This window comes from Limulus polyphemus, unplaced genomic scaffold, assembly GCF_000517525.1.
Source record: "Limulus polyphemus unplaced genomic scaffold, Limulus_polyphemus-2.1.2 Scaffold496, whole genome shotgun sequence".
Lineage (NCBI taxonomy): Eukaryota > Metazoa > Arthropoda > Merostomata > Xiphosura > Limulidae > Limulus > Limulus polyphemus.
Genome location: NW_013666106.1, coordinates 270,497 through 291,015, shown reverse-complemented (window position 1 = coordinate 291,015; position 20,519 = coordinate 270,497). Strand labels below are relative to the sequence as shown.

Sequence of the window (20,519 nt, the reverse complement as noted above, 5' to 3'; positions counted from 1 at the left end):
ACAGTTATATGTTTTTCAGTTTCTTTTGTTTTCTTAAAGACTCATTTACTGGTCACTGGGTTTGCCGGTAAGAAGCATATTTGTGCAAGTAATCCAAGTACTTGTACTTAACACATGGATGCTTGGTTCTACAGGGTTTCTATTCATTTTGTTTTATTTCTGTGAAAACAGAATATTAAAGATTTTTGTTTTAATTCATTACTTTTACTTTCGAAATCTATTTTTATAAATTTGGGTAATTATGAAAAGTATCTGTTCAATTATTTGAATTGTAACAAACGAGTGAAAACATATGTAACGGTTTAGTGTAAAAAGTTAGGAAGCTTGATGTTCCGTTTTTGGTACCGCTAGAGGATTAAACCTTAAAAAGAACGAAAAGAACTATGTTTGTGCTTAATTAAATAATGCTAATATTCGAAGTAGCCCATGCATAAAATAAGCATTTCTCGGGTGCACACAGGTCGATAATTGTGGACGACTCTGACGTAAGCTCTAGTTTAACGTTTTAACTCCATAGTGGTTAATCTTGAATATACAAAAGCAAACCTTTTTTTTTTCTTTGGCGGGCGTATTAACCTTAAGCGATATAAATAAAACAAAAAAGAAGGTAAATTATGAACATCGACTTCTGCTGCATAAGACTGTAAAGCTAGAGCGAACCGCAGTTTTTATCAGGAAAACTAGTTAAACATTTTATTAACTTTACAGTATATAAAAAATATTAAACACGTAGTTATAACTACTATACTGAAATGCACGAGAACTAGAGGATTCAGAGCTATACAGAAAGCTTAAAGTATAATATTATACGTCACACAAAATCATTTAGTAGCTTTGATTTACAGTAAACTGTTGCAAACACAGTTTGCCACAAATAATACACTTATTGTGCTTTCTCAGCAATACCAGTTATTAAGATTCGTAGCCTCTATGGTCACCTACGTCTAATTATTAATTAGTAACTTATTACGTATATATATATATGTGTGTGTATATATACCAGTTAGTTTTATCCTACGTTTCTTTTCTCAATCTGCTGTCAGGCCTGGAATGGCCAGGTGGTTAGGGCGCCCGACTCGCAAAGGGCCTACTACACTTCCCTGTTTGTTTTCCATATTCTATCTAATGTACAAGGATGACGGTTTATCAGATTGCGTACACGTGACTTGTATGTCGCTCTTACAGACTGATATTCTTTATGATTTTGTTGTATGCTGTTGCCTGGGGCATGTAGACGGTTTTTGCTACTGACCTTTGGGGATTTTCACCTGTTACAAGACGCGCACTTTGCATACCATGGTTGAGATACAACTTGTTGCAGGTCTCTTTCTGGGTGGTTTGTTTGTTTGTAATTAAACACAAAGCTACACAATGGGCTATCTGTGCTCTGCCCACCACGGGTATCGAAACCCGGATTCTAGCGTTGTAAGTCCGCAGACATACCGCTGTGCCACTGGGGGGTTTCGAGGTGATCCTAGTGCCCGAAGTTCATCCATATTCCTTTGTTTTCCAATTCCATTAAGTACAAATAATATCCTCGTCTTGGAAATATTAAATTCCCAATCTTAACAGAGCTTTATGACTGTAATGTCTGAATAATCTGCGCCTGAAAGTGCTGTTATATGTCCTCCCAAGGCAACCAGTTTTCTGTAGCAACAAAGTACCTACAAGACGCTAAACAATATCAAAATAGTCCTGATACTGGACTTTATATTGTCACGTGACTTGCTATTGAAGATCATTTTAACATAACGTATTTAACCTTCTGTAGTCTTTCTGAAGACTTCCCTAAAGGGCGTTGCAGATTAACAGTCGCAACATTGGATAGAACTAGTAAGGAAAAAGTATTATTTGTATATGAAAACAGATACTAAGCGGTAATACGACTTAGGTGATCGTATAAGCTTCTAGCTATAACAACTGATATCAAATCGCTACAACGTAAACAAAGTATGTAGGTGCAACGGAATTCTACGTCGCACAAACTCGTGTTATACAATAATAAAACTGATAAGAAATTCAAATCATATCGACTGTTCACCAATTAGAAAATTTAGTTTCGTAGTTTAAAATTAAGTCTGCAAACAAAGCAAAAACAAAGAAACGTTACGGCTTTATTTACCATAACCAGAATCGCTAAGGTATTGAATTAAAACTAGAAATAGTGTACTACATTCTGCTACCCAGTAGCATTGTAACTCTAACAATTTAAAAGAGAAACTCAAAAATAATAAAACATACCAAACTCTTTCTTCGCTGTATCCATTCCTCTTCTGCTCTTCACAATAAGAAACATAATATTATGTTTTTCAAACAATGACATCCCATAACCCTTATTGTATGCAAGAAAACGTTGTTTTCTTGGAAGCTTTTAAGTAATTAACAACTTAAGTAATTACAAACATTAGTTACTCAATATTTAATACCGCTACATAAGAAGAAGTAACCGGTTTAAACATCGTGAAAAAAGTAACCGGTTTAAACATCGTGAAAAAAGTAACCGGTTTAAACATCGTGAAAAAAAGTAACCGGTTTAAACATCGTGAAAAAAGTAACCGGTTTAAACATCGTGAAAAAAGTAACCGGTTTAAACATCGTGAAAAAAGTAACCGGTTTAAACATCGTGAAAAAAGTAACCGGTTTAAACATCGTGAAAAAAGTAACCGGTTTAAACATCGTGAAAAAAGTAACCGGTTTAAACATCGTGAAAAAAGTAACCGGTTTAAACATCGTGAAAAAAGTAACCGGTTTAAACATCGTGAAAAAAAGGGCGATTTCTATTCAAGTATTTCAAACATGCTGCTGACTTGTTTTTTTTTAAGGATGGATAAGATTCCAGTTTTCTTCTTCTTTTTTTTCAAAGGTTTTCTTTCGTTTCGGATTTCTCCATCGAATCTACACATGTTTATTTTCGTTGCACTATTTCGTTGTGACTTTTTTATTGTTCTTCTTTTAAACTTTCAAAAATAATTTTAAGCGCAAACGTTGCAGTAGAACAAAATCAGATCAGTAAACGCTGAAATCACAAGCAAACACACACACACATATATATATATATATATATATGAAGGATTGGATCTTTATTTTTAGATACAGACTACAGAGCCAAGCCAACCAGTGGTAAATCAGAAGTTTGGATCAATTGTATAGTGTACACGTCTGTCGAAGATCTGTGAATAGAGAGTAGCAATCATTCGAAACTCTATAGTTAAACCCTTAATGTTTCGAACTTGTCTTATATATTATGAAAGTTTGGATATTTGCTCCAGGGCATTCAATAGGTTTAGAATTAGGACTTAAACTAAGGAACGTTTCATTTATACGTAATATAAATGAAACGTCCTCTCTTCAAAACTCACAATTATTCACTCCACGGAATGATAACACCACATAGTTAACAACCGTTTCATGTATCAGAAACATAGTTATCCAAAATATCGAAATTATCTTTATAAGACGCATCACAGACTCTTAATAGGCGTATTAATTAAACATTCTTTGTTCATTTTAAACGTTTAAATCAGTCTGAACCGAACTCTCAAAAAAAGTAATTGTAACAATATTTGAATCACCCTGATCTGCTTAATAACTAAATTATTAATGGATCCATCCATCCACCTATCTATTTTTCTATCTACTTATTTAAACTATCATATATCTAATTTTCTTATCTTTATTTAACTACGGTATTAATCTATAGATTCATAAGATATATGTGCCTCACTTTACGTATCAACACACTTCTATGTTCTTCCCTTATATCTATTATAATATACATCTATCTCTATGTATTACGTAGTTCATTTTAACATTAGAACGAGTTTACGTGCGAATAACAGCTGATACAGTACACTTATCAACCACTGTCAACTGTACATCAGGGACTAACGGAGCACGTGCTTAATTCGTTGTATACGAACACAAATACCCGTACACATAGAATGTACACATCACAGCTTCTTTAATATTTATAAAGAATAAACTCTCCATATACCCCCCCCCCCCCCCACACACACACACGCGCGGATAAAACCAGCTTATGCTAGTATTGTGTGAAGCTTATCAATTTTCACCATTGGTGCTTAATCTGCATTCTTATTGGTCCGTATGAGCTCGGACTTAAAAGTGGATACCGTACATAATTATAAATTCAACACACCAAATCATAAACGCGAGAGACAAATAAAACGTTTTATTATAATTTCCCATTCTAAGCCCTCGGCTATGCTTCAATTCAAGAACATTTTTAAAAATCGAAAAAAGAAAAGAAAGGCGTATCACTACCTGTATTATCGATTTTCTGGCTTGAATTAAATATGTTACGTTTTCCACAATGTGTATTTTACGTCACGACTTTACAGTCACTGCAATACTGGTCCGACTGAGCTGAGTCTGATAAACAGTAAAATAGTTCATCTTTCATAAGAATACCGGATTTTTTTGTTACCCTAAGTTGCAATCTTAACGTAATTCGAACAGACAACGACATCACACTCGTAGAAGGCATTTTCCAGTACACTGGATTTTAATCTCTCCCTTCAATATACATGTATGTTCACGCGAGTTCTTAGAGCCACTTTGCAACAAACACCTAATAGAATAAGTACTTGAATTTATAAACTGTACATTCTATATTTTCAACGCCATTATTCTATTCTTAAGCCTACATTCAGGTTTTGAAATTCGTCATAATTGTATCTATGAACAAGCTCTAATTGGCTATTTAATTACATCGCATGTTTGAACATTACACATAGCGAAAACTTGGAACATCCCATTTCGGCTTGTGAGGGATGTTCTATTTATTTATACAACTTACGCACAACAGTGGAAACATTATACTTAAAACACAATTGATATTACCAACCTCGTTAAGTAAAAATCATGGTGTGGTTGCCACTTTATAACCAAACCGTATCAAGATCAATAAAGGTCAGTTTATGAAAACTTTACACACACATACATATATATATATATATGTCATTGTTGTTCTCTATTAAATGTATATCTAAAATTGCTAACCAAAAGCTTTCTCGATGTTCTACTGTGAAGATAATACTACCATATTCGTTACCAGGAAAATGAAATCGTGAAAGAAGAGAAAACTATCATCGAGATATCTAACATAGTAAAGTGTCTTGAAAAATGCACCACTGTCTTTTGATCACTGTTTCTTATAATGAGGAAGGAAGAGGTTGATGAAGAAAAAAATTTATTATCGATCTGTATTCGATATATCTGCTTGGTCTCATGAAATGTTGTTAAACTTGGCAGCAAAACACATGCTTAAGAAACCCCTCATTTTTGTATTCTTTATAAATAGGGCCAGGCGTGGCCTAGTGGTAAGCCTGCTGGAATGTTAATCTGAGAGTAAATGGTTCACGTCCCGTTGCAGCAAAATCGCATTCCGCACTGGTTTGCTGTAATCGAACAGTGGAATATGACCGTCACTCATATAACGCGCCCATAGTCCCACAGTGTGGGTTGCTATTTTGCGGCGGGGGCTGCAAACCATGGACCCTCAGATTCACATATGTACACTTTAATCACAAGGCCATATCGGACTTGTGCCACAAAAGATACACTTTCCTTTCCAAACACAAACAGATTTATCAAGTGACCGTACATTATTCCTTTTTTGAAGATTGAATATTACAACACTATTACTTTATGAGAATGTTTTAATATCTAGAATTATCCTTTAATAATGCCCCCCAGTGGCACAGCGGTATGTCTGTGGACTTATAACGCTAGAATCCGGGTTTCGATACCCGTGGTGGGCAGAGCACAGATAGCCCATTGTGTAGCTTTGTGCTTAATTACAAAAAAACAATACAAATCCTTTAATAATATTTAAAGGTCTATATATATATATATATATATATTCACAATTGCTTTTTTTAAGAAAGTCAAGCGTATTTCATTTATTAGGGTTATAATTTTATCAAAATGATCCAACTACAATGCTTGAATAGCTGTTGCAGCAACTGCTCTTATTAAGAAATATTAATCCTCACAACTGAGTCTCTTGGCATATTTATCAAACTTTAAGAAAGGGGCTAAACATTCTTTACTATAACGGTTAATTATTCGGGGGATAACATTTTGATTTTTTATAACAATTAAGGGGATAACAATTTCTTTTTCTTATTACAATCAATTAATTAGGAGATAACACTTTCATTTTTTATAACAATTAAAGGGATAACACTTTCATTTTTATACCAATTAACAATTAAGAGGATAAAACTTTCGTTTTTATAACAATTAACAATTAGGGGGATAACACTTTCGTTTTTATAACAATTAACAATTAGGGGGATAACACTTTCGTTTTTATAACAATTAAGGCATATATGAAGTAACTAAAAATCCTTTCGTTAAGGTAATCAGTAAACAAGTTATTAAATAGACTCGGCCTTTCTTTCTCAGTAAGTTTTCGAAAAACATCTTAATATTTTATAAATTCATCCACCATTCTAAGTTAATGAAATCTATAAATTACTCATTTGTTGTTTTAGCTGTAAATATGTTTTTTATGGCTGGTGCCCTAACATTTGTATGGTCATACTTCAGTATATGTTGATTGATATTGATGACATTTGTTTTTTAAAAAGGCGTGATTACACTCCAATAGATATGTCCCTTCTTGTTGACTATCAACAGTAAAGTTTCACATTTACCACACACGTGACAAGCAAGTGAGAGTTATATTCTGATTTTAAATGAAGATTGATCAATTAATTACAATGTTATAATAATATTTTAACGGAAGTTTTTGCAATCATTGCGTTTCATTAAAGTGTGATTTCACATACTTAAGTCATACCTTCTAATGAATGTTGTGAATTACCTTTTATTGGATGTAGCTTCCTCATCAATACTTTACAGTAGTTTCGGGTGAAATTCGGGTTTTAGAAACGTTACCAACTAACATTCATACTGAAAACCTCAGTTATGTAGTTTGTTTGTTGTTGTTTGTTTTTTTTTTTTTTGGTAGGTTTCGCGCGAAGATACTCGGATGTTATCTCCGCTAGCCGTCCCTGATTTTGACTAGAGGGAGGGTGGCTAGTCAACACCATCTATCGCCAACTCTTAGGCTATTCTTTAAAAACGAATAGTGGGACTGATCGTCCCATTATAAAACCTCAACGGCTGAAATCACCTGTCGATGCCAAATCGTAATATTGTGACTTTAAGCACAAGACGCAAACTTTTAAAAATCGACTTTTTTTTTTTTACAAACATGCATATTTATAAAACCACAAACAAAAACAAAGTAACTTAGCATTATCTTAAAATTTAATACATTAGAGAAATTGAAACTTGCGCTTTTCTCCAATTCAAAAGTCCCCCGGTGGGACAACGGTACGTTTACGGTCTTACAACGCAAACATCTGGGGTTCGATTTTCCACAGCTGATAGCCCAATATGACTTTTTTTTTCTAAAAGAAACGAACCAACCAATTCCAAACTATTGAGCTTCTATACAGACAATTTTTAAATCTGAAAAATTACACAAAACTTTTCAAAGTTTTTACGTTAAATCCATCCTCGTCTAAGGTTCGCATTAAAGCTAAGGAAAGTAGAAATCGCTGAATAGATTTTGCTGATTAACAGACTGAAGCCATAGGCTAATCAGACCAATTATGCTATGAATTTAACGTTGGGATGGTAGATGTCAGCCCTTAGAATAGATGAGTGATTTATAACTATCAAAGGCCTAATCACTCTCATTAACACGTTAAGAATAAATAGAAAGAGAGATAAACCTGTTTCAGCAGCGCAATGAGCGCTTTGCTGGGAATAAGTAAAGAAACAGACAGATAAGCAAACTGAAAGTGATGACATGTACACTTGTAAGTAATTACGTCCAATAGACACAGTTTTTCTTCACTAAAAATATCTGTATTACCTCGACGTTTCGGTCTGAACTTGCTTCTGTAGTCAGTAGATCGTTAAGCCGCAATGCGAAACGTCTGGATAATTAGACACACAAATATCTAAACAAAAATTATCTTCAAATATGACCTACTCAAGTACAATATTTATTACAATAAAAAGTAAACCTCTTTTGTGTGCTAATCACAAAAGATATTAAATCAAAACTAATGTTTTGTTGATAGCATTTTTGTTAAGTATGAGCATATTTATCCATGTTCTGTACAAATTATTGTGCTCATAGCTACACATGAACACCCCCACAACCAAATGCTACAGATAAAATAGTCACGAGGATCCTCCATACAGAATTACGAAGAGAAGTCCGTATTCCAGAGTCCATCACTAAACAACAAGAAAAGGGTTTCATGAGGTCTGACCACAAGTGACTGAACAGCTAAATTTCAGTGATCCTAACAAGCATACACATCCGTAGTAAAGAGAGATTACTAGAAAAACGTCAGCTCGTTCACTAAGAGAAACCTTCCTCTGGTAATTGAATTTACTTTCCCCAAGGAACTAATATAAAGTGTATTTCAACAGAAGGTCGTGACTGCTAAAATAGAGAGAGTAGAAAATATACTTGACCGTAGGATTCACTGCATCACATCGTAGCTCATTCTAGTCTCGTATTTATTGACCATAGTTCCCGTTAATTCTGACAAGTAAAAAAACAAATCAAAATATTTTGACAGTTATTTCTTTGTTGGGATTTTTCTGTGACACCTTTAATGAAATTACGCGCTAATAAAAGTACTTAAGCTCAATTCTTTTTAATTAGGCCTAACTGAACCCTCAGATTACTGTTTGTTTGTTTGTTTTGAATTTCGCGCAAAGCTACACGACGGCTATCTGCGCTAGTTCATTGGCTTCGTGTAGCAGTGTAAGACTGGAGGGAAGGCAGCTATTCATCAACACCCACCGCCAACTCTTGGGCTACTCTTTTATTAACGAATAGTGGGATTGACCGTCACTTTATAACGTCATCCTTTATTACTCTGTCAAGTTGTGCTGATTTTGTAGTTTTTCCGAAACTAGATATGAAATTAGATACTTTTTTATCTTTGCTATTTACCAGTTTAGTAGCCATCTGTTAAAGCAGGGTCTGCTTCTAAATATTTCGATTATCAGAAGAATCTGTTTTTACATTGGCTTTTAAATATTGTAACTTTAACCAGAAGAACCAGTTTTTACATTGACCTCTAAGTATTATAACTACAGTCAGAAAAAACAGTTTTTACAATGACCTCTAAATATTGTAATTACAATAAGAGGAATTAAAGATTACACTGATATCTAAATAACGTAATTAGAATTAGAAGAACCGGTTTTTACATTGAACTATGAATATTATAATAACAATCAGGACATTTATAAACTTCATTTATGGTTAGTAACACCACAAAAGTAAATAAACCTATCAACCCAGCACCTTCCAACGCTAGGTCTTTATTTTTCAGGGGTGAATTGTAATATTTTGTGTCTATCAGAAAAACAACCATTTATGAGAGTTCAAATAAAAATCGTAGTTTTTTCCTCCACTTTAAAGTGTTCGTGAGCACCAAAAGTGTTGTATGAAGTAATTATTTTTATTCAAATAGTTTCTTCTAATGTTTGTTTGTTTGTTTTTGAATTTCGCGCAAAGCTACACGAGGGCTATCTGCGCTAGCCGTCCCTAATTTAGCAGTGTAAGACTAGAGGGAAGGCAGCTAGTCATCACCACCCACCGCCAACTCTTGGGCTACTCTTTTGACCGTCACATTATAACGCCCCCAGGGCTGAAAGGGCGAGCATGTTTGGTGTGACGGGGATTCGAACCCGCGACCCGCAGATTGCGAGTCGAGTGCCCTAACCACCTAGCCATGCCGGGCCATTCTTCTAATCTAAAAATATGCTTGAAGGCCTTAAAGTATTGATGTAAATTATTTTAACTGCAGTTAATGTGAATTTATCACAGATTTTAAGCCTATTAAATGTTTTACACTTCGCCAGTTTTCGGCGTTTAAACTATGATATACTTACATTAAGAAAAAAGTTTGCTCTGTAAGTCTGTACAAAATAGTTTCGATTTTTGTTTTACCTATATATCTGATGTAATCTTGTATTGTAGTCTTTATTTGTGTCTTTTTGTATGAACTTACTGTTTTCCTAAATATTCTCTTATCTTATATGATAACTAATCTTAGTATATGTGTTTGGAGTGATTCCGAGTTCACTGTTTAAATAGGTCAAGACTACCATAAATGGATAAGCAGCGATGTCTCCAGAAACGGAACCATCTCTAGTCCTAACTACCCTAAACCCTATACCTCTAACGTCCACTACTCGTACACGTTCTCTAGTAGGGGTAAGGAGAGGGTGCAGATCATCTTCACAGAGTTTGATCTCTTCATGCCGTTTACTATAAACAGGAAGTAAGTGGAAGTGTGTAGAATATGTTTTCTCCGCTAGAATACCTTAAATACGTTGTAGAAGGTTTGTGTGGCTGATAGAACCAATAACGTTAGTTTACAAAAGCAGATAGTTATGTAAAAACTACTTGATTTTTCTGAGCACATGTGTCGATAATACCATATCAAAGCATTTGTTTGAAATCTCATACAAGTCATGTAGTTTCTTTAACACAGAAGTATCAAAAGTAGTTCGTGTTTGGAGCCGAATTATAAATACGGGAAATCAGTTGACTTTCACAGGAAGGGTAGAATTTCCTGATCAACAAATAGGACGAAGAAAAAGCACATTACTTTCTTCTCTATTGAGTTTTGATTAATGGCTGAAGGATCTCAGTTTTGAGCACTCACTCGAATTGGGGTTTATTTTAGCTTTAAAGTAAAACACCAAGCTCACTTTAACTATTTTTACTATAATTACTTTAAAACTAATCCAATTCAATTGTAGATTTTTACTTCAACCAACACATAGCAAAACATTAATATACTCGTAAAAATAACTGTGCTATGGTGAGTTTTAACTTTAGTCAAGACTTAGTAAAACATTCATTTAAAACTAACCGCACTTTGGTGAGTTTTAACTTCAGTCAAGACTTAGTACAACCTTAGTTAAAAATAAATAAACATACTTTAGGAAGTTTTAACTTCAATCGAGTCTTAGTAAAACCTTAATTTAAAAATAACCGTACTTTGGTGAGTTTTAACTTCAGTCAAGACTTAATAACACCTTTTTTTCTATTGTTCCTGTAAACTCCCAGTGGAGCATAGAGCCGCAACAACACCTCGCCAACGGAAGGTGTTGTTGCAGTTACTTGTAGCAGGTTGGTTTTTACGGGGTGCAGTTTTACTCCAATAGAGACCTAATAAACCCTGCATTAATATAATTGGGTTGTTAATGTAACCAAAATTTAATCACTTGACGATTGTTCTGTTGAGTTTGTTTATGTTTGTATGAGACTACAATAAATACGCAAGCCTTTTACATATATGTAATCCTCATCGTATTATTTTTTTCTTTATTAAGCATATTTGCTTGGTCTCTTTTGTTTGTAGTTCCACAGAACAACTGCTCTGGTTCCCAAGGCTTATTGTTTTTGTTTTTTATTGGACAGATCTGGAAAAGATCCAACAGGTTTGGATGTAGAATCTTTAAATAAAACTATATGTCATCGAAGGATCAATTTTCTGTTGTTAACAAAATCCCTAAAATGTGTTGATTTAAAAAAAAAAAAGAAAGCTGGTATTTGGCTAAGAGCAAAGGATAACAGTACAGATTATTTTATGAGCGGAGTTGCTTCAAGTCATGTGCTGGATATAAATACGTTCAACAATTAGTTGTATACAGTGTCCTTTCTGATTAATTTTGTCTCGAGTTGTAATTATCTTAATTGATCATTTCAGTTAATTTCTAGTGAAAGCTTGTTGTTGAAATAGTTCATCAGCCAATGCGTACTTGGTCACCAAGCAACCAGTCTTGTATGTATATGTGTGTCTCTGTTAGATCAAATTTTATTACACTAAACTGCCGCCAGGGGAAAGTTGGATATAATTATGAAACTTCTGAAATCAGGATACTGAAAGTTTTGTAAAGATAATAAAATTCGTGCCGATATCAGATATAAAATTAACAAGAAACGTTGTCAAGTTATTTGTCGTTTAAATTACGTTAATACTCATGTTACCATTGAATACCATTGAACATACCAGGTGCTCAAAAATATTTGGTTTTGCTTCGTAGGCCAAGAAAAACAAATAAAGAAAAAAAAGATTGATGCATCATCATATTCGCAAATATATTTCCTACCATTAGAACATTTTTATTGGGAAAATCTTGAAAGAGAAATTCGCTTGTAAATTTTAATTAAAAAATAAAATAAAACGTTTATGAGTGCTACATTTCCTGTGCTGTAGTATTAACTAGCCTGGAACAAAAACAAAGTGTTACTAATTAAATTGTCATATTTCGAAACAAAATGAAATAGTTTCACAGATTCTAATTGTGGAGCGGAGAATGGTCATGGGTCAGCGGTAAGTTTCAAGACTTACAATGCTAAAATCCGGAGTACGATTCTCCAAGGTGGACATAGTACAGATAGCTCATTAGAGAGCTTTGCGCTAATAAAAAAAACTAACAAACAAACCTACGTTAACTTTTTGGCATACCTAAATGAATTTTCATGTATTTCGTGACACAGAAAGAAGAGGGAATCCTCAATAGCCACGGCACTTGAAATTCTTTCAGGCAGAATTATAGTAAATTAACCTATGAAACTTTTTTTTTTCTTATTAGTACCTATATTTTTGTGCGCCAGCAATATCAAATGTGGGGAGCGCGCATACCCGATTCAATTCAATTACTTATCAGGATCTTTACCAGCCTACCCTCAAAATGAAATTCTTTGAGGCAGGATTAGAGTAAATTAATCTATGAAACCTTGGGCATGGTTAAATGCACCAATCGAAAGGCTTTGACTTCCTTAGTCCAAAACTGTAATTAGATCTCAAATCGGTCAAGAGATGACGGAGGTGTAAGCTAAAAGTTTGTACTTGGAAAACCCAGAGCCATTCAATGAGCCGCTATGCCGCGGCTAATAATAACAATTTCTCAGAGAACTTTGGGACAAATACAATAGCCTGCCACTTTGAGACAAAACTACCATAGAGCTATAGAACTGATATATCAGCCGACTGTTCCTAGACAATTATCTTCCAGAGAGCTTTGAAACTGGTACATCAGCCTATTGTTCGTAGACAGTCATCTTCCACAGAGCTTTAGAGCTGATACATCAGCTTACCATTCACAGATAATCATCTAATAGAGAACTCTGGAACAGATACATCAGCCTACCATTCACAGATAATCATCTAATAGAGAACTTTGGAATTGATACATCAGTCTACCATTCGTAGAACAATCATCTAATACAGAGCTTTGGAACTAATACATCAGTCTACCATTCGTAGAACAATCATCTAATACAGAGCTTTGGAACTAATACATCAGTCTACCATTCGTAGAACAATCATTTTACACATGGCTTTGAGATTGATACATTAGCCTACCATTTGTACAACAATCATTATTACACATAGCTTTGGAATTGATACATCAGCCTACCATTCACAATCATCTAATACAGAGCTTTGGAACTGATACATCAGTCTACCATTCACAATCATCTAATACAGAGCTTTGGAACTGATACATCAGCCTACCATTCACAATCATCTAATACAGAGCTTTGGAACTAATACATCAGTCTACCATTCGTAGAACAATCATTTTACACATAGCTTTGAGATTGATACATTAGCCTACCATTTGTACAACAATCATTATTACACATAACTTTGGAATTGATACATCAACCTACCATTCGCAATCATTTTACACAGAGTTTTGGAACTTATATATCAGCCTACCAATCACAAACAATCATCTTACATAGAGCTTTGGAACTGATACAGTAGCTTACCATTCGTAGAGCTTTGAAACTGATACAGTAGCTTACCACTTATAGAGAAATCTCACGCAGAAATTTAAAACTAATACGTCAGCTACCGCTCGTAGAGAAATCTTCATTAGAAATTTAAACCCAATACACAAGCCGACGGCTCTTAGACAAATTTTCTGCAGAAGGTTACACACAATAGACAAAACTTACAATCGTGGCTAAATCTTCCACAGAATTTTAAAACTAATACCACTCGAAGAATTGTTCGGTTGTTACTTTCAAATTTCGTGTAAAACTACTCCAGGGCTATCTGCGCTAGTCGTCCTTAACTTAGTAGTGATAGGCTAGAGGGAAGGTAGCTACTTACCCGTCGCCAACTCTTGGGATAATTTTCTACCGACGAATAGTGGGATTGACCGTTACATTATAATGCCCCCACGCCCGAAAGGGCGAACATGTTCGATGAAGAGGATTCGAACCCGCGATTTGCAGGTTGTAAGTTGAGTATACTAACGATCAGACCATGCCAGACCCCGCTTGTAGAAAAAAATTATAACTGAATTTCAAACATGAGAAAGATTAACGTTATTATTAAATCGATAAAATCGCTTCACTTTTAGCTCATATTTGACTTTGCTCTACTTCTTAACTATATCTTTCAAGCATTTTAATCAAATTCAGTGTTTGCTTTCTAGACCTTAATTTTGAATTCCTTAAGCGAAAACGTATTGGTTTCAGATGTGAAGATGTTGATAATTTGGTGGCATTCATTAACATCAACGGTGAGAAGAGGCGGATCGACAGATTTTGTGGTCGAACCATCCCACCACAACTTATGGCCAACGGGCCTTCCATGACTCTCGAATTTCAAAGTCTCGAATCAACTACCTCTGCAAGGGGCTTCCACGCCATCTACCGGTTTGTCACCAGTATGTGACCTGGTAATTCCTAAATAGAAATGATTTGTTTTAATCTCTCCTGGTAAAAAAAAAGAAAAATATTAAGAGTAAAAATTTGTTGTTGAATCTGTTTATTAGATATTTTTACAAAATAGGTATTATAAATCTTTATTAAATCCTTTTAGAAATAAAATATCAGTGTTTTTGTTTGTTTGTTTGTTACTGTTGTTTTATCGTAAACGTCAAGAGCTTTGCATTGCCTATATTATATTATTCCGTGGATATCATTAATAACACAAACTTTCGAGTGAAATTAAAGAAGAATTTATAATAACATATCAAACACACTGTACCTGTTTTATTCAGTGTATTATTATTATTGAAGGAGGGATACGTCCATCCTCGAAACACAAATTTATTAGGATGAAGTGTCTTGGCCTTTCTTGAGTTCATGTGTATGGTAAACTAACCGTCCTGTTGTACCCACATAGATAGCTTTGACCACCAGAGTGAGACATGATAAGTGATAAATTTACGATTTTGAGTAGGGATTACTTTTCAACGCGCATGTCTAGTTAAAGTCTGGATTGCGAATTAGCTTGTCTCGGGGTTCGAAATGTTGTTCTATCAATGCCCTATATTATTTTGTCATATCATTAAGACACATGCATTTTTCACTTTCTGTTAAGGAAGATTAATGTGTTTCTAACAGAATAATTATTTGTTTTTTGTTTCCTGAAAGCCCTTCATTTTTGATTATTTTTTTCATATCTGATATAAATCTCCATTTTGTAATATTTCTCTGTTTTTATATCGCTCTCTTCTTTCTTTCTGTCTGTCTAATATACCTAAATTTGTTGGAGGAGAACTATCTAATCGCTTGAAACAATAAAGAAATGTCAGATAAAAAATTTTCTTCGACATCACTATTAATGGTAAAGTACCAATGAAACAATATCAGATACTTTTCCAGAGTGTTAGGTTTGTTAGGTTTGTTTTGCTACATTCAATGTAAAATAAGTAACATTTCATTACAGTTTAGTCGTTTATGAAAGTATATAAAAGAACGAAATGCGTTTGTCTATTTTTCTTTAGATTTCGGTATAAATGTGGGATCCCAAGACAACCAGTCAGGTAATGAAACTAATATATATATATATACGTGTTGATATAGTAGTTGAAAACAACTGCTGTTTTTATTTATGCTACTTCATATAATTTTATTTGTTTACCTTATCTAAGAATATTAAAGTACTCGGGGTAAGGTCGTGGCGATCGGGCATCAACTATTGTTATATTTTACAGGACTGAACACTTTATATCAAAACGATTTTCAATATGCAAACTCATGCAAGTCATGTGACAACCACAGCCAATATAAAGTCGCGGTGAAAAGTAATGTACCAGAATTACATATTGATATTGTTTAGTGTTACGAGGTAGTATGATGCCACCGAAAATGTATTGTTTTGTTGAAGTGTATGTAGCACCTCTTTCCAACATCATACATTCAGATAATAAAAGTTATGTTCAAATAGAGGATTTATAATATCCAAAATGGTGATATCTCTAGTACTTAACAACTTTGGAAAAGAAAGAAATATGTGTTAACCTGGGACACCAGGACCATCCAGAAAGAGACCTACAACAAGATCTACTCCAGTCGTCAGAAGCAAAGTTCAGCGTATTTTAACAAGTGAGAATCAGTGGCAAAAGCCGTCCATGCGCCTCATACAACAGTATGCAAAATGATCAAAAGTATGTCCGTCTGGAAACAAGGTCAACAGGGTATGGGATAATCAAGATAGGTCATACCTCCACTTCAACTGTCGTATACCTCAAAGAGCTAGAGAATGCTTTTTCATACGAAGACATATCAGATTTCTCTATGATTAGACTTTTGAAACAGGCGTACGAGAAAGCCAATTTCCCAAGATGAATTACAGAGAAATTGTGTGTTTTGGAGATTATATAGCCTTACAACAGAGCCTTTTTGCAATGGAAACTACACTGCAGAGTTATTGACAAGATACTCGATTTTCAGACAGGGCATAAACGTACGTGGCGACATGGACGGTAACAATGTGGTGTGGCTCCGAAATCGTTTTGATATAATGTATTCAGCTCTCTGTAAGTTTCTACGATCACGCACTTTTAAATATTAATCAGTAACTAATTTATTTTATTATTATTTTTTTATATAATTATAAAACGAACTAGTTTGTGTCAAGACTTAACTGAAGACAGAGCAGACTGACAGCCTAACTATACGATATAACATAATTTTTTAATTAATAACTAGATATAAAATAATAGTAACAATATATCAAAAATATAGAAATAAATAAAAATAAATTAACTATAAAGTAGTTGCTAATTAATAATTAGACTTAGATAATCGTACAAGCTTCTAAAATATGACAACGACTGGCAGTATTTATTTATTTATTACTCTATCATTCTTGACATTGTATAATCACTTTTACCTTTACCTGATAGTATATAGTTACTTCTGTTTTAACAACACAGTTTAACAATGTTTTGGATTTATATCGGATCGTACTGGGTTTATAACGAATAAGTACAGCACGTACCAGCCAGCGGTTAAATAGGAAGGCTAAATACAAACCCACACAAGTTTTGTTTTATAGAAATATCCATAAAAGCTGAGTATTAAACAACTGAAAACTTGAGTGAGGCAAATTAAACTGTGGACAGTCTATAAACGAAAATACACGAGACTATAGGGTTCTCGCCAACCATGCCCCTCAGTGGCACAGCGGTTTGTCTGCAGACTTACAGCGCGGGTTCGATACCTGTGGTGGGCAGAGCACAGATACCCCTTTGTGTAGCTTTGTACTTAACTTTGTTGTTACAATACAAACTGTGAAGCTCACTTTAGATATCACCTGTTATGGCTAAATTAACAATCATGGGGGGGGGGGTAAATTGCAGCTGTTTTATTAAAAATTACAATAACTTAGGTTTTCCATTGAGCAAATGGGTGTCACATTAATTAAATTTCAGATGTTTCATTTAAAAACATGAAACTGTAGAATTCTCTCTAACCAGATAGGAGACAAATTAAATTCTTCATTTCATGAAAAGATTTTCACTAAACAAATGAATGACACATGAAACTGTTTAAATTTATTTTTAAACCTTAACCTAAGTGTATATGTGTGTGTGTGACACACTTAAGTATGGAACCCTCACTAAATGTGTACACAACTGCATAAGTATCCTAGACGCGTGTGTGTCATATTAATGTTAGCATCTACTAATCAAATGTTTGTAACAGATTAACTAAGCAGTGTTACTTCACACCTCAGATTTTTCACTAAATAAACATGTATGATAGGCTTAACAATAAAAATTTGTGGCACAATAAACGGTAGAAGATTCGTAAAACTTGTTGAAACTGGATACATGTGTGAAATAGGGAACACTAGACTACTTTAGCGCTACACATGGATGTGTCGCGTTCAAACTAAAGGAGTAACACATGTGTGACACATTACATAGCTAGATTACTGTATGCGCGTGTGTGTCCCGTTTCTCTGATTATTTCGGACGCCGAAAACCTATGTAACATATCGTAAGGGTTTCATTATAAACACGTATGGTACCCTTTTTTCCCGTAGTTTGTGGCTATGTCTTCAATAGTTGGGAGAGGTCAAACGGAAGCTTCACATCACCCAACTACCCAGGACTCTACCCACGTGACAGTGAGTGTCATTTTTTCTTCTACGGCAGGGACACTGAGAGAGTTCACATCACGTTTGCTTATTTCGACGTAGAAGGCGTGACACCGTAAGTGTTAAAATAAATTAATATAGGCTTAGCTACATGCCTACAGAATCGCTCAAAAGGCTTTTAGGCTTTTAGATATCAAAGGTTGAAGAGCCTAAAGGCTTAACTATAATTTAACAAGACTGCTTGATTTATTACTAGGCAGAATACGACTAAATGTGAATTGTATTCTTGGCTTACATATTATTAAAGCCATTGTTTATACTAAATTTTAGAGAAAGTTCCATGTTGACATCATTGAGTTCTTTGATTAAAATCATTGAATCAATAAAGTGAAAAGCGACGCATAGAACTCACCGATTTTCTACTTAACGCCTGTAAAGCTATTTGAATAAACAAAAAGAGTTAATTTACCGAATAAAAGAGAAATGCCGTTGAACAACATTGCACAGAATCAGTTATGTTAAGTTACAGCTACATTTCAGTTTTAACGTTTTATTGCCTTTAGTGGCGTACTTTAGATCTGTACAACTGAAATAAAAAACGACACTCTTATAAACATTTTTCGATTTCATTGTTTATGGACTTCCTGAGAAAATATTTCTCTTTTTGTTTACAAAAGAAAGGAAAGGATGATGTAGTGAAAGGAGTTTTCCTTTTATTTATTATTATCACTGGGCAAGTGAAATTCGATAAAAAAACAAAATAGTGAGAAAAAAAGCCACTTTTGTCTACCAAATTTAAGTCTTATAAGTTTATTGATAAACGTTTATGACATTGTGTAACAAAAAATATACCTACTGATGCACATGAAACTAGAAAATACATTATTTTTTCTCTTTAAATCGTGCTTGTAATGAATTTAGAAAAGACGCCAGTCAGATATATTCGTTTTCTTTTAATTAGAAAATACGCCGAAATTTCAATAGTTCTTATACATTCCAGGTGTACAATGGACACAGCTAGCGATTACGTTGAATTTTCCAACTTCAGGAAAGTCGACATGGGCGTTCACCGCCACTGCGGCATCCAGAAACCGAAAAAAATCCAGTCCGATGGAAACTTCTTCCGAGTGACGTTCAAGTCAAACAACCGATTTGATGGAACTGGTTTCGAGGCTTTTTACCATTTCAGGAATCATGTTGGTATGTGGTTTTACAAGTATTGTGTTTTGGGCCTGGTATGGTCTGGTGGATAAGGGCGTTCGACTCACAGTCCGAGGGTCGTGGGTTCGAATCTCCGTCACCGAACATGCTCACCCTTTCAACCGTGAGGGAATTATAATATGACCGTCAATCGCACTATTCGTTTGTAAAAGAGTAGCCTAAGAGTTGGCTGTGGGTAGTGTTGACTAGTCTTCCCTCTAGTCTATCACTTCTAAATTAGGGACGGCTAGCGCAGATAGCCCTCGTGTAGCTTTGCGCGAAATACAAAACAAACCAAACCTTTTGTGTTTTCTAGGAGGAAGCGGTCTCGAATAGCACCTGACCCTTGCAGGTCGTGTAAAGATTTTGTTCTACTGCTTGAGGAGCAGTAACATAACAACTGGGAGTTCTGGACTAACCTTTTTAAAGAAAAACTAATTTTGATGATTTGAGTGTTAAACTTCAGAATTACATGAATTTTGTTATTTAGTTTCTCTATATTAATTTTTCAAATTTACAAGTGCATTTTCATGTTGAATAATGTAAATACTGTATATGGATTGAAGTGTTAATGTCCGTGCATAATGTATTAGGTCGTCAAGAAATTAATGCCACTTTTGTTAGATCAAAAAACCCGAACAACTTATATATCAAAACAAAACATTTGTTAGATGAAATAGTCTCCATTCTTATCGGTGATGCTTTTCCATCTTACAGTCAGGTTGTCAATGCCCTAATTAAAGAAATCACTTGGCTTTGAAGCAAAAAAAACTTGTAGATGTCGTCTTTAACACCTTCCACATTTGCATACGTTTTCCCATTAAGATGGTGTTGCACTGAACGAAAAATATGGTAATCTGATAGTGCCATATCTGG

The 20,519-nt window shown here is 34.4% G+C and overlaps 1 protein-coding gene and 1 long non-coding RNA gene across 3 annotated transcripts in view; one reads left to right on the top strand and one right to left on the bottom strand.

Moving 5' to 3' along the window:
* LOC111085596 overlaps window positions 1-4,539 on the bottom strand; it is a 29,282-nt gene extending 24,743 nt beyond the window's left edge. Inside the window, exon 1 of the long non-coding RNA XR_002610402.1 lies at window positions 4,285-4,539. This is a non-coding gene — a long non-coding RNA (uncharacterized LOC111085596). The remainder of the gene's footprint in view (window positions 1-4,284) is intronic.
* Window positions 1-20,519, top strand: part of LOC106458645 (suppressor of lurcher protein 1-like) — a 104,672-nt gene that overhangs the window by 70,880 nt on the left and 13,273 nt on the right. For both annotated transcript variants that reach the window (XM_022384914.1, XM_022384913.1), the window contains 5 exons: window positions 10,169-10,355; window positions 14,585-14,775; window positions 15,841-15,879; window positions 18,390-18,558; window positions 19,444-19,643. In XM_022384914.1, the coding sequence (XP_022240622.1) occupies window positions 10,169-10,355; window positions 14,585-14,775; window positions 15,841-15,879; window positions 18,390-18,558; window positions 19,444-19,643 (786 nt within the window). The remainder of the gene's footprint in view (window positions 1-10,168; window positions 10,356-14,584; window positions 14,776-15,840; window positions 15,880-18,389; window positions 18,559-19,443; window positions 19,644-20,519) is intronic.